Consider the following 20,271-nt stretch of genomic DNA (forward strand, 5'->3'; position numbering starts at 1 on the left):
GTGAAAAGATTCATTGAAATGTTCCTATCTTCAAACGCACATATTTTAAAGTCATTTTTATATGAAATTGACGGTGCGATACTTTTAGAGATGCCCTAAGATAGGAGAAAGAATAATTAGAAATATGTTCGTTAAGGATTCGCATCCTCGTGCCTACTTATTCTGACTATGCAATAAGAAAATCAGAGCATTTGTAGTTCATAAAACCACCAAACAAAGAGAGATTAAAAGTGATGAAAAATATAACTTGCACCAACATAATGGTATCAAGGGTATCAGTGATGGAGCCAAAACTTTTTAATAAAGGGGACAATTTATATAAATATTTTTTTCTATTTAAATTTAAATATTACATTTAAGTTTTGTGTAACTTTCTATAAAATAGTTATATTGAACTATAAAATTAATATTATTTATCAAAATATATTTTTTAATTATAATTAACATATGTAAATTAAAATTTAATAAAGAAATATAATAATGAATATATATATTATATTAATACTCAAAAGCTATAATTATTTTGAGATTAAAAAAGAGTGAAAATATAATATTTTGAGACAAATTTCCACATTAAATTTTAAAGATATTTATATTTTGAAAAATTATCAACAATTAAAATTTTAACAATTTTAAATTTAATTTTCATGATAATATGCAAATTTTAAACTTTATATAAAAAATTGATACTGCTATAATTTTAAAATTTTAAATTTTAATATAATATAATATAATATAATATAATATAATAATAATATTATTATTATATAATTAAAGAGATCTACAAAAATAATACTAAAGAGATGTTAAAATTTATGTAACTTTTACTGAATGGATAATGTAATCTTTATTTTAGATTAATTAAACTTGCATTTAATATAAAATAACATGTACATGTTTTAATTAAAATATATGTATTAATGTAAAAATTAATATTAATCATAAACAAGTATTAAAAGATAGTGAGAATACTAACACACACTTATTTGTACATGTCTTCGTCCCTTAAGGGAACCCACAAAGGGAGAGTGAACTTTGAACCAAAGAGTAAACAGACGTCTTAACCTAAAAAAAGAAATTAAATGTTTGATTACGAGGCAAACAACTCTTGATTCATAAGGTGGAATGTTGCTATATCGTCCTAAAATGATATATAGGGGTCCTTAAAGAAAGTATCGTTGAGTACAAGGATGAGTATATATATATATATATATATATATATATATATATATATATATATATATATATATATATATATATATATATATATATATATATATAAATATAACGATATTAATATGTAGATATTAAATAATAACATGTAAAAAATACATAATTAAATGTGCTTGAAAATTTTCAGAGCTATTTGGTGTTAAGGGTTGACCCAACACTAAATGTGGATTACAACATACTTTAAAGTGATTTATTTTTCTTTTCTTTTTCAAATTGTTAGCTTTCATATTTTAAAAACTCCATACAAACTCTCAAGTTACATTGATATATTTTAAAATAGTAAAAGCAGAGAAAATTCAGTCTTAAGACTAAAGAGACTACTAAATATATTAAGCTATCCAATTCATATAAAGCAAACGTTAAAATTAAAATAAAAACAATTAATTCAACGACAACTATAAGTTAAGATTAAAAAGGGGATTTAATTGAAATACACTAACAGTGTAAAGAGATTTTACACCGTCAGTTAATCCTAAATGTTGGATATTAAAATAAGTTTGACTTTTATTTTTAAAACCTATAAAGTAATGCAAACGGATGATGGTGATGAATCGACAGTGTAAATCTTTTTATACTGACAGTGCATAGTAATCAATCTCTTAAAAAGGTATCACAACAAGTTATAATTCAATATGAATTTAATTGAAATATACTGATAGTGTAAAAACATTTTACACGGTCAGTTGATTATAACGGTTGGATATTGGGATAAATTTGACTTTTATTTTTAAAATCTATAAAATAATGCAAGCGAATGATGGTGATGAATCGACATTGTAAATTTTTTATTCTAAAAGTTCATATTAATTAATCTCATTCAATATTATGAAAGAGTTTGAATACTAATTTTTTTAATGAGTAAAGTGGGCTAAACCTAAACAATTCAAAACAAGAGTAAAATATTTAGTTTGAATTCATCTAACAGAATGAATAATTCTGAAATCCTATCTCAATTCAAGTTGTTATTCATACATTTTCTATCTCCTCCAAACGATCAATGGTACAGGGCTACTGGAGCCCCATCTCACATAACAATAAACAGATTCAAATCTTAAGCTCTCTTCCCATAACAATGGACTTTCCTTTTAAAAATATATCTGAAGTACATCCAATTTTTCTTAAATTTAAAACTCAAATTAAAAATAATTTGAAAGAGAGATTTTTTTTATCGTGACAATGAAAAAGAGTACGACAATAATCTTTTTCATAAATTGTGTGACTTAAATGGAATGGAATGTCCTTTATATTTTATTTATCCTCACACATCTCCTCCAAATGAAAAAGTAGAAAGAAAATTTTAAACCATAAATAACATCATTAGAATCCTTCATGCACAACCTCTCTATTACCATTTTTTTTTTGCATCATGCACTAGAAATAACAACTTACACACACAACATCTTCCTGAATAAAAAGTATTTCCTCCAAACACCAACTAAAATTATCTACCAAAAAAATTCTTCATATTTTTATTATAAAGTTTTTGGGTGTCTTTGTTATCCTCTCATCCCATATATTTTTTTGAAATAAATTCCAAGCTCAATCAACACCATACTTATTCTTGGGATATCTATCAAATCAAATCATAGTGGTTTCAATTATGGAGTCGAAAAATACTATGTTTCCTAATTTAAATGCTCTTACAACTTAGCTATAATATTTTAGATTACAAAATGACACATTTTCTTCCATCATCTCACAAATCGTCACTACACAAATGAACCAACCCAAACAACACCTACACATAAGACCCAAACAACACCTCCCACCCCTAAACAAAGTAAAATTCCAGCGGCCCAAAGCACACCTCACGTGTCCCCTAAAACCCAATCATCATCAACGAATTTTTTTAGCAACACTTACATCTTCCATTATCTAAAATCAATCCATTGCTCAAAAAATTTCCCCCATGAACCAAACAACTTCACCACCAAATTCATGTCATTCTCCTTAAATGACCATCCAAACATAACATGAAATTTTTATGCCTCACTATTCTTCAACTTTTATACCTGTGCACCCTATTATATTTCTCATTTACCTACCAATCTCATTAGAATTTTCAACACCCTATAACTATGTATGATTTCCCAATAAATTTCTTTATGGACTAAAACAATCACCTCGCATATAATTCCAACGATTTATGGACTGTATCGACACAATGGGTTTCTCTTATAATATTAGTGATCAATATTTATTTATTTATCATCATGGAAATGATACAACTTATATTCTTCTTTATATGGATGAAAACATTATTATTGCTTCTTTTGATGTTTTTCTTCAATCCATTATATTAAAACTTTGTTTTGAATTTTCATTTTCAATGAAGAATTGAGGCCGTATCAATTATTTTCTAGGTATATCTATTACAAGAACTCAAGAGGTATTTTTCTCTCACAAAATAAATATTTTTCTCTCACAAAATAAATATTCAAAAGAAATTATTAAGTGTGCGAACATGTCTTCTCGCAAACTTTCGCCTACATCGGTGGACATGAAAGCAAAACTTTGTGATTCTTCAGGTAACCCATATCATAACTTAACTTAATATTAAAGTTTTGCTTAAGCATTACAATATTTGACATTAATACGGCCAAATATCTCTTATATCGTTCAGTTAATGTGCTTATTTATGCATGATTCGAAACCATAACATATGTTTGTATTGAAGAAGGTCATTCTCGAAATTCGAAGCTTTATGGATCTTATATAGACTATATGGTTGTAGATACATCTGTCTATAACCATTAGACGACCTTAGTGGTTTTGATCATGACAGTACCTAATGTTAAATAGCGTTCAATAAAATCATTGGTGATATTTGATCCAACAATCTCTAACAATAGTGTCTATCAAAGAATTTATATCAACTCTCATTATTAAAAAAGTCAAGTTCAACCTGAAGTGTTAAATTAATGATGAATCAAGAAAGAGATCTGAAAGCTTCAAGATTATGAAAAAGAGGAAGTGTGAAAGCTCTTATAGTCCTATGTATGAGTGATTAAATAAATGTTAAGGTGTAAGAGTAACTCTCTCTCTCTCACACACATAACTAAAAATTGTTTGAAGCCTGTCTCTTTACACCTGAGATATTTTTATGCACATACCTAAGTGATTATTGTCTTGCTTAAACAATTATGACTAATTTTTACACTAGTTACTCGATTAATACATTAGGGCTAATCGATTAACTCTTTTGTAACATATTCCAAATATTTAAGGAGACTTCTAATTAATTAGTGACATCATTTTCAAAACTTCCATTTGTAGCTTATCTAATTGATTAACAACTAGGGTTAATCAATTAAATCATTTAAAAACCCATGTATCTTTCTCTTTTTGAGCTATTTCTTTTCCTATAAATTGAGGGATTCTCCTCATTCTTTTTTTACACCATATTTCAAAATTTAAACTATAACTAGATAAGACCCGCGCGATGCGCGGTTATAAATTATATTTTATTTGTTTTTTTTATTAAATTGTAAATATGTTAAGAATTATTTTTTTTTTAAAATATGATCGATAATTTTATATTACTGATAATTTATTATAAATTATAATTGACACTTATTAAATTATTAGTTGAAATATCAGAGTTCTTATTTTAGACATTACTACATAAATTTTTATTATACTCTCTACAATCAATAAAAGAAAAAAGTTGCATAAACTTTAAATTAATTTTGACAAATTTATATCTTTATATGTGACAAATGCAAGGACATTGTTATTTGTCTTTAATTTATTTGTAAAACATGATATGAAGAATATATAATAGAAAATAAAATTGAAGTTAAAAAGAAATTGTTAAATTAATATATTTTTTGTATTTGTCGGGACTTGAATCCGTGACCTATAACGTTATGTGATTGTATCTTTTGAGAAGTGAAGATGAAATTTGGAAGATGCCACATATGAAAAATGATGATGTGACACAAATTATATTAAAGTGTCAACATGATAGTGCGTGCTTCAGATTTAATATATTATAATAGATAATAGATATACTATTTTCTACTATCTTCTTCTCTATTTTTTTATTATTCACCAAAGTTGCCTTAGACCCAAGATGATGGAATATACTTTTGTAAGAGTTTGATTGTACTAGGGGATGCTACATTTATTATTGTTAAAGTGTGTGATTCTCTTGAGCCATATTCCTATTTGGTTATTGAGATGAGTCGGTTAAAATCTCTATTTTTATTTGTGAGTCCAACCTATTAAAAACACCTTTTAATTTGGAAATCAACCTTTATAAAATCTCTTATTATTTTAAAAGGTCTCAGGGTATTTCTTTAATGCTCAAGACTCATTTTTAGTTTAACTCTCATGAGGAAATTCTTGGGGACAAGAGTAAGCATGATAGGTTGAACCTATATAAATTTGTGGTGCACTCTCTCTAACTCTATCTATTTAACTTATGTCATTTAATTTTATTTTCTTATTATTATTCTTATTCTTCTGCTCCACATAAGCTCTGTTGAACCAATACAAACTTTTTTTTCAGAAATACTTTTTTAAAATAATCTCAATTTCTAAATAACATAATTCACCCACACTCTTATGTTAGGAGTCACTTGTTCAACAAATGTCTTCAGAGCCTAACTCGTGTTTTAAGACTAATCTTCCCATGAGGAAGGAATGACTTCAATAGAGAATTGTATGATTTATGAAAAGAGGATATGAGAATCTTTATAAAGGGGATGAATTTTGATATTTGAAAATCTCTAAAGAATGATATTTTTCTTCTCACACATCAAGTTAATGGTGTTGTGGTAAACAAACAGGAAGATGATTTGAGCAAATAATAAAGAGAAAAGTGCAGTGCGGTTTGAAATGTAACACCATCATCACTATTTCTATTATTATTGATGAGTTTTTGTGTGTCTCTCACTGCGATACTACAATTTTTTTTTGGTATATCCTTCTAGTTACCCATGAAGGAACAATCAAGATAAGAAGGGAAATGATGAATACATCAACTCATGAATATTAATTCTTCATAATGAAACATGAAGAAAACATTTATGGTATGTGTCGCACCTCAAAAAATGAGAACACGATTTAGCGAAGCACAATCGCATGCTCGCAATGATGGACTAAATAGATCCGCCGCCGAACTTTATTTATTCCTAAAAAGGAAAGGGGAAAATCGATAAAACCCAAGAAAGAAATACAATGATATTGTTTGTCGTAACCAAATTAGGATTTGGGAGTCGATTATGCAAGGGGAAGGTATTAGCACCCCACATGTCTGTTGTACCCAACGAGAACCATCAGGCTAGTTGTGCGCGTTAGTGTTAGCTTAGAAATATTAGGCTTCTTGAGTTATTAGAAGGGAAAGAAGAATAGGAACAAAAGAAAAGAGAAAATGTTTTTTGGATTTTTTAACGAAGATGACTAAACCTAAGTTTTTTATTAACGGACCTGACAAGATTTATAAATCATGCTCCTACGTATCTCCAGATGCAACGGAGAACTCAAGGCTTACGTGGTTCTGGACAGAAAATGTTTGTTTGTTGGTAGATTTTAGCGAAAGCTACTTTGTGTCAATCGACGAAAATATTGTTGGACTACCCAAAACAAGTGGAGAATGGGACATTTTGCATCACGTCCAAATGGATTTACATATCAACATTCGTGGGCAACGTCGTAAACTTACTCACACGTTCAAGTGGACAAAACATTGTTTTGCATCATCAAGACAGAGTACCTTTCATTTACAAAAGGGTTTAAGTATCCATCTCACAACAGCGAGAAAAGAGTTTGATTGGTTTGATTTGTTTTGATTAATGCAGAGAACTTAGATTGGTGAGATATCCATCTCGAATCCTAGCCTCAGGAGTGCATGGTATCCACCATGTTCCGTTTCCATCTTATTTGCAAATGTGTTTGATATTTTTAGGTATTTTTGAGATTTGATTGAGAAAAGGTTTAGAGAATACGCATTGACAGTTTTGAATAATGGCGAAGCTAAGATGGACGAAATATCCATCTCGAATCTTAGTCTCAGGAGTTCGTGGTATCCACTCCGTTCCGTTTCCATCTTTATTAAAAAGTGTTGAATATGCATAAAGTATTTTTTGAGTTTTATTGTAAAAGTGGATTGACGTTGGATCAAGTATTTGATGAATGGTTGCGAAATATTTGAATGAAATGGATTGTAAGATTTGGAATGGATATGATTTAGTTATTAAGAAAATACTTAACGTTGGATCGAGTCTTTATTTTTTATCTTTTTTAAGAAATGGTTGATTTTATTCTTGTATTAGAACTAGCTAAACAATCAAGCAACAAAGAAATAAAAGCGGTAAAATTATTACACGTCATGGGAATGGGGGTACGTTTTGTCAAATGGGGATTCATGATAATGAAACGATTAAATTGAGCCCAATCAACAACCAATGATAAACAAGTGTAGGTGCAAGAGGATAATCTAATTGTAAGAAGGCCTAAGAGTAAAATATGTGAAGAAGATAGCAACACATAAGGTATATTTAGAACATGTTCAAAAATTAAGTCGAAAGAAGTAAAATCAAATGGTGCACAGATTAAAATCGGGATGCGAGGATGCGAATCAAAATCACATAACTCAAGGACGTACAAGGCAAAATGGAACGGAAAGGAGCAAGTAAAACCCTAGATAATGTGCTCAAAGCTGGTTTGCGCATATTAACAATAATGGAAATGTTGTATGCGACGACTCAAAACACGATGAAATACCATCAATATATCGATAAAATAATCGGAGGAATAACAACATGGATGGTGTCAGATCCATAGATCAAAGTTTGATGTTTAACCATGAAAGGAAATCAAAGACACCAAGCAAAAATCCAACAAGTATCACATTTTTTAAAACGTTCACGGTGGACTTTTGCAATGGCCGTAATCAGGGGAAAATAATTGGAAAAATATAAACAAAACTTAAATTGTAAAGATAATATCAAAAATAAGAAGTATGTATCAAAAAATCAGAAAGAAAAAGTCTTTTGGATGGTTAAAGAAAATATGGAAAATAAACATGAGTCATTGAAAAAACGGAAAAATAAAATGGAAAATATAGTGAGGAAGAGTGGCAGCAAGTGATTGAACCTAGGACATGACGGAGGGAGGCGTGAAGCTTCAACCATTCCTCTCATGGTTCTATGGCGAGGAGGAGTGGCAACAAGTGATTACAATATTTTATATAATGGAAAAAAAGAAAAAAAGCAATAAAATTTTGAAAACAAATGCAAGCATGTGGGCGCCTGGATCGAACCCCTGATTCGGGAATGGCAAGCCACAACCCTTATCACTAAACCAAAGTCATTAGTTGTTATTTCATCGCAAACACTAACATATATAATAAAAATATGCACTAAAAATAATATAAACAAAAATAAACGCAATGAAACAGTAGCAACAATAAATCTGATATTCAACATGTTCATCTTCTCTTTCTAAGATGTAGTAAAAGATGCAAAACAAAATAATGAAAATGTACTTCTCTCATCTCGTAAAAACATCTTTCTCCTATACTTTTCAAAAAACAAAGCTTCAAATGTTTTTAGAGAAAACAAATGTTACTCTCCCTACTTTCATGATCGAATAGGAAGAGGAACAAGTTTTTCTCTCCTCTCTCAAACAAGGCTCAAGCAAAATGGAAAAGAAAACAAAAACAACTCACATAGTATCCATAAATGTTTTTATGAGCAAAACAAAGAATCAAGAAACAATATGAAAATAAAAGTTATCGAATGAAAACAAAAGAAATTGAATCAACAAGTGTGACGATCAGATTTGCTTCAACAGCGGGAGCTGCGCAATCCCAATAGAGATGGTCGGAACATAACCGAGATGATCATTTGAAGCTCTTGCAGCAGCAATTCGAAAGTCTTTCCTCTTTCTCTTTTTCGATTTTTATTTTTGTCTTGTTGTCATTATTGTGTTGTGCATTTTGGTGTTGCCATTTAATATTTATATGGCAGCGAGGGAGAATTTTACGGTGATGGAACTTAAAATAAAAATGGTGGATATTATAGGTTCGTGTGTATGTTGATGTGAGGGTTTGTGAGTTGTGTAGTTGTAATCGAAAATAGGTGGGCAGTGGGAGATGTTGAAGTTGCAAGATCTGGTGGTTTTAATAGAAGTTAAGGGAGGTAGAGGGTGGTGGTTTTTGGAGATGTGACTTGTTGGGGAATATATGAGACTCGCTGGATATGTAATGAGGATCATTCAATAAAGCTTTTCTTTATCCATTAGACTGACTAGGGAGGTTGTTAACTTGTGAAGAGATATCCATCATGGATAAATACTTCGAAAAAACATGCTAAGGATAAAGTTGATGGGGATACCTTTCTAAGGAATCTTGCTGGTATGAAACTCGTCTATTGAGTTCATGAAGTTTTGCTGGAGAAAAATCAAGAGGAAATTCCGTGGGGGGACATCTATTGACATAAGACTTCACTTGGGGAACATCAATCACTTTGTTGGGGAATAAAACTCGTCTTGAGAACCATCGCTAGCAATTATGGTCTTCTGAAAGCAACTTGTACTATCAAAAAGAATTGTTCTACTCTTGAGAACACCTTTTGAATCTTCATTCTGTTGAGGATTACACTGAACCTCCCTGAGAGGTTGTTGAATCCGACTGAGATTTATGCATGATCTATTTTGTACATGATATGCAAGAAGAAAAATGAATGCATGAACTTACTGGTTTATGCATTTTGTGTACGGCAAGCTCTGATTCCTCGACACCTTGTCTTGAATAGTTTTGACACCATGAAAATGGTTTTCAAAACTATGATTTCTGCTCTGCCGCCTGGTGGCTTCAGTGGGGATTCTTATCTCTGTAAGAATAGAGATTTCTGACTTGATCAGATCAAGATGATCGTTTGAGATGCTTCACACTTTGTGAACTTATCGTGCCCCAGTTTGCTGAGTCTTCGGAAAAAACTTCTCTTGAAGAGGAATTTGACAGTTGTTTTCCAAAATATGAACGTAAGATGGATTACCCCAGATTGACTGAATTTCTATGTGGTGGGCTTCAATTTATCTTGGAAGTGGCTTGCCGCAGTATGAGCCTTAGAGAGATCTGATGTGTATCGAAGTGATTTCCCTAGATTCACTGAATCTTGAAACGGTTTGCACCAAGCAGACTGTTATTTGGAAGAATTTCCTTGATGTTAAGTGCGGATTTGCCGATAAAATTTCTTCATAAAAAAGGTGATTTTTAATGTAATGCTCATGAATTTTTTTTAAATAAATCATTATGGAAATGAAGGTGATATATAATGAAAGGATCACTGGTTTATTCAGAGTGAGAAAGATAATGAAATGTGATACCAATACAAATAATTAATAAATACTTAGGAGTCAGGTTAATGCAACCTTGCTGAGTATGATTTCAAAAGTTACCTTGATTCAATTATGTATTTTGAGGGTTGTAATGTGGCTTGGTTCACGGCTTTTAAACAAAAGGATGTGAGGCTCAAAACCTAATTTTAACCCACCCCTTCTTCTTGATGATCTCCAGTCCTAAATTCAGTTAAATTGATACACGCATTCAACTTCCAAGAAAGTTTGAAGGTGTGAACATGATGGCTTGAGAAATAATGATAGTGATTCATGTGAGGTGGCAGTGACCTGTCTTGTTTGGTAATCACAAGATTCTATCAGGAACTCTGGTGATCCTTTGGTTCTTGATATGATAATCACTTGTTTTCATCTTCATTTATTTTCTCCTTTTTTCTTCTTTCCCCTAACTTTTTCTTGGACTGTTCCTTTTGAACTCTCAGTCCATCGGGAGGCCCTAATTTTTGCCTAAGTCACCTTTTTGGTGTTTGACTTAACGAGATTTTTTCTTTTTATTTTTCTACTGAATATGAATTTCATGGCATTGGTTATTGGAGAACAACCACCATATTTTTGGATTTTTGTGACTGCTTCGACACTTATTTGATGTGTGTGAAGAAAACATGTGGTTAAACCTCTTAGGTATTCAAAATGTCTCTCTTGAGATTTGAATGCATAGTCAAATTAACTAAAAGTTATCCTACCTCTTGTTCAGATTAAGGGTTTTTCGTTCATAAAGAAACACCAACTTCTAGATTCAAAGGGGTTGACAAAGGATTATCTTCTTGACATCTCATTTGTATCCGAAATGAAATAATGTATTACATCATCAACATAGCTTTATTCGAAAGCATACTTGTCAGCAATTTTGGGTATTCATCATTCTCCCTCTAATCTTTGTTAAAAACAACTGTTTTGATAAAGAAAAGGGAATATGCGAGAAATATATTTTTGTGTGATAAAAATGGAAAAACGAGTGAACACGAAAGGATATATTCAAAACAATGCATGCCTATTTCATTACTATTACCATTAATATTTACAATTTTTAAAAGAAAACAAACACTTAGCAAATAGGCAAACTATAAAATGCAAATGACAAAGTGGCCTAATAATCTGCTTTGAGGATGAGCTATCATGTCTGGTCCATTGGATTTTCTTCTTGAAGTCTTCACATTTACCCCGGCAGGGTATTGTCCACCACATTTGGAACGTTCGCAAATGAAAATACCTTCTGATCAATCAACTGTTGTACCCGGTACTTGAAGGCTTTGCAGTCCTCCGTGGTATGCCCTGGTGATCCATCATGGTACTCACATATACCATTGTGCTTGAAGTTAGGTGGGAACATCACCAATTTCTTAAGCTTCTGAGGGAACACTAGAGATCTCTTAACCAACTGAGGGAGAAATTTAGCGTACGTCTTCGGAATTGGATCAAACTAAGGTGGCCTTCGGGGATCTGTCTGGTTATGATTATAATTATGTTTCTGATCCTACTATTACTGCTGAGGTGTTGGCTATTGAGATTACTGAGGGGCCAGTGGCTGATACGGTTGAGGAGCTCGTGGTCGATATGGTTGCGGAGCTTGTGGCTGATATTGTTGAAGAGCTTGATGTGAATACGACACTTGAGATGGAAACGAAGCCCAAACAGCTTGTGGATAAGGCATGGTAGGGTATTGTGCACTTGTTATATACAAGTATGGAAAGTAAGGCATTAGGACAAGTGCCCTTTGTTTTGCTTTCCCTTTGTGAGAGAAGATGGAATTTTCCTCATATTCATTCTTTTTATACCCGTTAAAGGGTTTCTTTACTCCATCCTAGCTATTGGAGCCTCCTTGAATCTTACCAATTTTCAAACCTTCCTCCACCCTTTCACCAATAATTACCATGTCAGAGAAACATGTAGACACACTACTAATCAACCTTTCATAGTACTAACCCTGAAAAGTATCCATGAATAGGTCAATCAACTCTTGGTCCACTAGCGATGGGTGAACTCTTGTAGCCAGTTCTCTCCAACATTATGCATATTCCTTAAAGGATTCATTTCCTTTCTGGGACATATTCTGGAGTTGGGTACGATTTGGAGCCATATCCATGCCGTATTTGTACGGTTTTGCAAATCCATCATCCAACTCAGCCCAGGTACCTATGTTGCACCGCTCCAACTGCATGTACCATTCTGCAGACGTCCAATTAGGCTATCTTGAAAATAATGAATCATGAATTTATCATACTTGGTATATGCACTCATCTTTCTGCAATACATCTTCTGGTGGATATTTGGACAATTGAGGCCCTTGTACTTCTCAAACTCTGGCACTTTGAACTTTAGCTAAAGCAACACATTAGACACTAGACACATTTCCAAAGCACTCAAGTTGGTTGAATTATGCCCCTCAATGAATTTCATTTTTTCTGCCAAGGCGCGACACATTTGCATAGCCTCGAAATCATGAATAGCAACGAGATTGACCACTGGAGTAACCCTTTGATAATTATGCATTTCGTACTCATTTTGGATCTCTTCATCAGTGTGAGAGTCGGGATTTGATTGAAAATAAACAACCTTTGTGCAACAAATCCATAAGTGACCCTAGAAGCATGAACAAGTTAAGGCACATGAGTTCCCTCAGACGGAGGAGTGAAACCAGATGGAAGACTGTAAATCACGGGATTGGGAATAGGAATTGAAGGTCATGATTGGATAGTAGGCTCTTGAACAGGAGCATTAATCCTTCAGCGACGGCAATACAAGCCTTCTTCTCTCTTCTAGCCAAAGTTTGTATGGTCTCAAAGGGAAGGTAAAGGCTAAGCAAGTGGTAGCATAGAAGGAACGCTACATGGGACTAGTCAACAAATTGGTTAGTCAACTCATCAAGTGGCCATAGATCCGCCACATATGATCACACGTATCACAAATGGATGGATGCATGAATAGTAAAAAGAGTGAAGAGTATGGTGTGGAGGTTAAGTCCCTTCGTCCCCCCCTCTCTCTCTCTCTCTCTCTCTCTCTATCTATCTATCTATCTATCTCTCCCTCCCTGTCTTAGACCCCCCTTCTCTTCTCTCTCTCTCTCTCTCTCTCTCTCTCTCTCTCTCTCTCTCTCTCTCTCCCTCTCCCTCTCTGTCTTAGACCCCCCTTATTCTCTCTCTCTCTCTCTCTCTCTCTCTCTCTCTCTCTCTCTCTCTCTCTCTCTCTCTCTCTCTCTCTCTCTCTCTCTCTCTCTCTCTCTCTCTCTCTCTCTCTCTCTCTCTCTCTCTTCCCTAGCCACACAAACCAACAAACACTAAAAATAAACCACCAAAGTGGATCTAGGAGATGGTTCCCACAGTGGCCCTGATGAAAATTTGATGAACACTCTTCGTGTTCATCAGGGCAAAACCCATAATTCCCCAGAAACACTCAAACACCAAAAATTCCAAAACAAACCTAACATGAAATTTGATTCTAAACACAATTCTAGCTTCAATTTAACTAAAAAATTTGACAAATCCACAGATCTAGTTAATCCCAAATTAAACCCTAACTAACAAAATCTCCCCCAAATCTTAAAATAACGAACAATCAATGCAATTCAGAGTATTACAACAGCATTACAACGAAGCAACAAAACGAAGCAAAGTATAATGTAGAAGACCTCGCCGAAGCTTTATAATTTTGGCGAGAAAATGTACCTCAAGTGAGTTTCAAATTCCCCCCCCCCTTTCTTATGCTTCTGTGATTATTTTCTTGTGACCTCCTTCTCCTATCCCTTTCTTCTACTTATTTTTCTTCGGCGAGTGAGGATGTGGTTTAGCTCAGCCTATGTTAAACTTTAACGAGAAGTTTAATCAGGTTATAGCAAGGAGCATTTGGTGAGTATTTGGCCGGGAGTTTCAACAGAGATTTAGGGTGATATTTCGTGTCTTTGAGAGTGCAATGAGAGCTTGCTTTATAGTGTGAGTGAGATGAATGATTGAGGGAAAATGAGAATTTGTTTGGGAGTTTTGGAAGGAAGAAAAATTAGTGATCCATGTGCTAATCAGTTGGAAGGTTGAGATTGATTTGATTAGAGGAAGTTTGTTGCAATTTGTGCTTATTGGATGAATTTTGTGTTAGTTTGATATGTATGTTATGTTAACTGATGACATGACGATGGAGGGATGCAAAATTTCACGCGTTTGCAGTTTGCTCACTTAAATTTGTTTTGCTTGATTTTTGTTTTGTTTAATTAATTAGTCTTGATGTATGTGTATGATATGCTAATGGTATGATGCTTGATGAAGATGATAAATTCACGTATATGCCACTGCTTGCTTCAATTGTTTTACTTTGATTTTAATTTTTGATGTATGATGTATTGTGCAATGAATGGTATGTTGTTTGTGAATATTGATGATGGTTTTCCCGTGTCTGGTTGATGACTTAGTGTATATGTATGTATGTATCAGTAGCTTGATAAATGGTGTTGAATGAAGCTTTTGAGTTGTCTTATTTGATTTTCTTTTAGAACCTATGTATATTGCTCATGTATGCTTATGGTTGTATGCAGGGTGTGGTAATATCATGAAAATGAAGGTGGTGCCTCGGGATGGAGCTATGTCAGATGATGGTGATGATAATGAAGAGGAAGCCTTGTGTGGCATGATGCACCAATGTGATCATGATGAGAATGAAATGGGGCATGTGTGGGGACCTCTGACAAACTTGGACGATCTCTTTTTTATTTTTTATTTTTGTCTTATTATTAAAAATATAAAAAAAAAACTCTTTTGTATCTATTTAAACATAATGCGATAAAAAACTTATTTTTTAGTATATTCTTCTGTTCTATTTGTGTCAAGATAATGCAATAAAAATGTATGGGTATACGAGTGAATTAAACTTTCTTATTATAAAAAGACTATTTTATAAAGGATGAAACATATTCTAATATTTTAAATGGCCTCCCCATCTATATAATGGAGAAGTAATCATAAGTTTTCCCTTCATTAAAGACATGTAACCGTGAATACAATAATGGACTAATATGAATGATAATACATGATGAACTATGTTTAAAATATGAGAGCAAATGTAACCCTGAGATGAAATGAGATCATAAGGTTGTGCATGGGGTATGAACATGTAATCCCCATGGCCATATTCCAAATGACTTATCATGAAGATAAGTGTGAATGCAGATGAAACATGAATGTAACTAGTGTTTTGTTATGCAACAAGTTAGAAAGTGAATAAATGGTAGGACAAAATTGGGATATGACACTCACGAGTTTGCGCAAGACGTAACCCCTAACATCCCAAACCTTAACAAGGTGAGCATTACATCTTCCATGATTTTAGGAAAATCCACGTAACCCGCCACACCCTACTTGATTATATCATTTGCTGGCACAATCAATGTTCAAACAAATCCACCACTTGAACTTTCCATGTGATCACAACTTGCACAAATCACCTACTTTGATGAAATGAGTTGTTGTTTTGAGTTAATTGATAATCTTTCATCCACTTTAAGATCTCATGGTAAGGTCGTTGTAGTTTTTTGAAAGTATCATTATGCAATACCATATTCCTCCGTCTCTAAAGAAAGAGGTAGCTAATAGCCCATAACTTCAGCCAAGTACTTCCCTTGTTACCTCTACAATCCTGTAAAATGTTGAGGCAAATCCATTCTTTAAAATTTGTTATGTAGAAAACTTCATGCATCCTCAAGAAAACAAAAGAATGTCAAAACTCTTTGGTCAAAGGGCAATCGCGCATGACATGAAGAACATCCTCGATCTTGTCTTCACAATGCCTCCACCGAAGATTGTCTAAGAGGACTTTATTCTTAATATGATTCGTAAGCAATCTTCCGTGATACAAAATCAAAATAAATCATATATTCTCTCGGAATCATTGAGGCGCCATACTCGATCCAACACAATATCCAACCTATCTTCAACAAAATTAGACATCAATTTATAAGCCGATGACATCATAAAGATACATGTATTGATCCACTCCAAATCATACGAGGCGAAAGAATAGTGTGCAACTTGTATGTGAGATTACCTGGTAACCAATCTTTCCAAACTTTGACACCTGCTCCATTGCCAAATTATTTTAGAGGGTTAAATTGATCTATCATTTTATTCAATTCAACCAATTTTATGAGCTGTTAGCAGTTGGAACTTAAAAAGCATTGCGCAACCTATTTCATAGTACAAAATTTACTTTATGATTCGTACCAAAACAATAAATAATTATAATTTGTCCACATTCTCATCATCTAATCTCATCTTGAATCTTTCGCTATCACAGTACCTTAGGTGAATAATTTTGTACAGACTGAATCGTGAATGGCAGAGACGCAATCTTTCCTAACCAGCCAAATCGGTGCAGTAGCAGAAATCCACTCGCAGAGAAGAAAAAGATACAAACACTGCAAACATCAATTTTCACCACATTGCATTTACGTATTACAGTATCCAAATTTTTATGTTTCGAAATTGGTACTACAAAGTACAAACCACCCCATCTTTCTCTACCTTACTATAACTTAGTCGCTAAAATTGACCTTTGAATTCAACTCTGATTAAATCTCATACTATATCACTATTAATTACTAATAATCAACTAAACAAAGTACATAATTCAAGAACTTTTACTACTGATTCATACTAATTCATATTAGTAACTAGCAATTATGATAGTCCATTCAGTTAAATAAGTTCAATTGATATTTGTGCAGAAATATCACTAGAGAAAGATGAAGCATTCCAATGATACAAGTGGATTTTCGAGTGACTCATTTCCGGTTGATGGCCATTTATTATTCTCCATTGTTGAATTCTCCATTTTCCGGCTACCATTCACCGGCGAGGCGGTTCTCGCCTTAGCCGGCGATTGGTTAGTTCTTCTTGCGGATAAGCTTCGACCCGCAACGGATCTCGTTGATCCATTGTCAGTGCGGGTGGCTGGTGATCTAGATCGTCGGCCGGAGTTTTCTCCGGCGTCTCTCCGGTGAAGGTGATTCTTCATTCCCCCATTTCCAATTTGATCTCTCCTTGCCGACCCAACATTTGTTTTTGCTGGCGACAACTCCGACCTTCTCGCCGGCGACTTCCCTGCCGTCCATTCTCTTCTCTCACCGGAAAAGGAACGATTTTTGCGTGTTTTAGCGGGAGATCCAATGACCCGTTGGCGAAATTCTTCTTCCTCTTCTCTCCTATCAGTGATTGTAGATACACTTTCGCCTAAGCTACAAACCTCAGAGAATTCAGAGATCTCATCTACTTTGTAGAACGGTTTCTCAACCTTGTTCTCTCTATCGAATCTTTCAAAACATTTTGGCTTTTCACCTTCATATCTCTTCCATTTGGATGTTTCCGACAACACTTCCTTCACGGTTTCTTCTTCCAAGGGAATAGGAGGAGGTGCTCTGTTTTCTGAACCTTTCACCTGAGAAATGCTAGATCTTGATAGCTGAAAATCATTGCTTTTTGTTTTTGACAATGAAGATCTGTTACTACTAGCACAACAACCCATTTTGGCTTTACACTGTGTTGGTGAAACTATGTACTATGTTTTTGTTTCTATTGAAAACACAAACATCATAGGTTGTGAAAATTTGGTTGGCGTGTCATGGAAAAGGTTGTTTTCTACTATAGATTCTCGTAGTTGTGACAAGATGAACAAGAAGAGGAAATGAGAGAAGAGGTATAAAAGGCAACAAATGGTAGTTAGAAAAAAGAGCTAGTTGCACAGGTCAATGGATGGAAGGAAGCCATTTATTGTAAGATCTCAAATAGTACTATAGTCATACAAGTACTAATATGGACAAGTAGTAAACATTAAATACTCTAACATAGCATAAAATTAGAGAAGAATAACTAAATTTTAATCTTAATAATATAGACAAGTATTTAAGCTAATATGGATTCTTAACCAGGTTGCATTTTGGAAAGTGAAAACTAGTAGTACTTCTTTAATATTTGCGAGAATAATTGATCAAAGTCGGTAGAGGTCAGAGTAAACAATTTAATTATCCTACCATTTTATAACACACTCTTAAATAAATGACTTAATTGTAGTTTTCTTTTTATTCTCAAAATTATTCCCTTTATTTTAAATTTGTTCTTGATCTATTTCTAATATTTTTCCATTAAAAATAGATGAGATTATTATTTTTTAACTTAGATTTTTAATCTATAAATTTTAACAATTTCTTATTTGTCACGTTAACCGGTAACAACTTTTACACCATTTGTATACATCAATTTTTATACCACACAACATTCATCGTATTGTATTTTTTTTAATTTTAAATAAATAATAATATTTATGAATTTTTTTAAATGAATTATTTTTGTAATATAAATATAAAATTTGTGATTAATCAATTTTATTATTGTATTAACAAAAAAGATAAATGTTATTAACCACTTATTTTACTTATAACTTATTAACCAAATTACTAATGTGAGATATTGGATCGAACTCTTGTATGATCGAAGGGTAGCTTCTTGGTTTAACAATTTGATAGGACCTTACCATATGTCGTCGAAGTTTGTTCACATGTTGTAGTCGAAATATGCTAGGATTGTTAGCATGTCGAATTAGGCTTGCTTGTTATGCCCAATTGTTTAAGTTAGTTTGTTCTTTAAGTTAGCTTGTGTAATGGATTTGTGTGTAAAATCATATTAGGTTAGTGTGTTAGTTTTTTTTTTATAAATAACATACTAGTCTCTCATCATTGCATAATGCAACTCCTAATTAAGGTGAGAGATGTTATTTGCTATTCTGTAACACTTGTAATCTTGTTTCAAAGAGAAAGTAAATATTAGCAGTTTATAATCAATTTCATTGTGTTCTTATTTTCTTATTTTCTATTCTTGTGAGTTTCTTACCGATCAAGAAACCAATTATACTTTGTTATTTCGGCATCGTTTTCACAGCAAATTGGTGCAGTGAGCATGGAGAAGATGTCGTCAACAAAGTATGAGATTGAAAAGTTCATTGGAGTGAACGATTTCGGTCTGTAGCGCTTGAAGATGAAAGCCATACTGGTTCAACAAGGTTGTTTAAAAGGGTTGAAGGGAGCCGTAATCATGGACGTTGCGTTAAAGGATAAAGAAAAAACGGTTATGGTAGAGAAAGCCCACAACGCCATCTTATTGAGTCTTGGTGATAAGGTTATTCGACAAGTTTCGAAGGAGACAATAGCGTCGGGTCTTTGGGAGAAACTCAAAAGTTTGTACATGACCGAATCATTGGTCAATCGCCTTTACCTGAAGCAAGCTCTGTATTCATTCAAGATGAGTGAAGACAAAGTTATGACTGAGTAGTTGGAGGTGTTCAACAAGTTGATTCTTGATCTTGAAAATATTGATGTAAAAATCAAGGAAGAAGATCAAGCACTGTTAATGTTGTGTGCTTTACCTATAACACATGCTCACTTCAAAGAAACTCTCTTGTATGGAAGAGAGTATCTAACCTTTAAATAAGTTTAATCGGCCTTGTACTCTAATGATTTGAACGATCGAAAGGAGCACAAATCATCTTCGATTGGTGAAGGTATGTCCGTTAAGGCGAAATTCACAAAGAGAGATGACAAGTTCGATAAGAAGAAGAATAAAAGTCAGTAGAAGTCTTACAGTGGTGATGCATCTGGTATTCGACATTATCATTGTAAAAAGGAGGGTCATACAAGAAAAGCAT

General features: G+C 33.1%; 1 protein-coding gene across 1 annotated transcript; it reads right to left on the reverse strand.

The window, feature by feature from the left end:
- Positions 1 to 16,994: 16,994 nt before the first annotated feature.
- Positions 16,995 to 18,453, reverse strand: LOC127082561 (uncharacterized). The gene has a single exon (XM_051022798.1). The coding sequence runs from the start codon at positions 18,097 to 18,099 to the stop codon at positions 17,311 to 17,313; it is 789 nt and encodes a 262-aa protein (XP_050878755.1). The 5' UTR covers positions 18,100 to 18,453; the 3' UTR covers positions 16,995 to 17,310.
- Between the last annotated feature and the right edge of the window lie 1,818 nt (positions 18,454 to 20,271).

The sequence above is a fragment of the Lathyrus oleraceus genome, chromosome 1, assembly GCF_024323335.1.
Source record: "Lathyrus oleraceus cultivar Zhongwan6 chromosome 1, CAAS_Psat_ZW6_1.0, whole genome shotgun sequence".
Taxonomy (NCBI): Eukaryota; Viridiplantae; Streptophyta; class Magnoliopsida; order Fabales; family Fabaceae; genus Lathyrus; species Lathyrus oleraceus.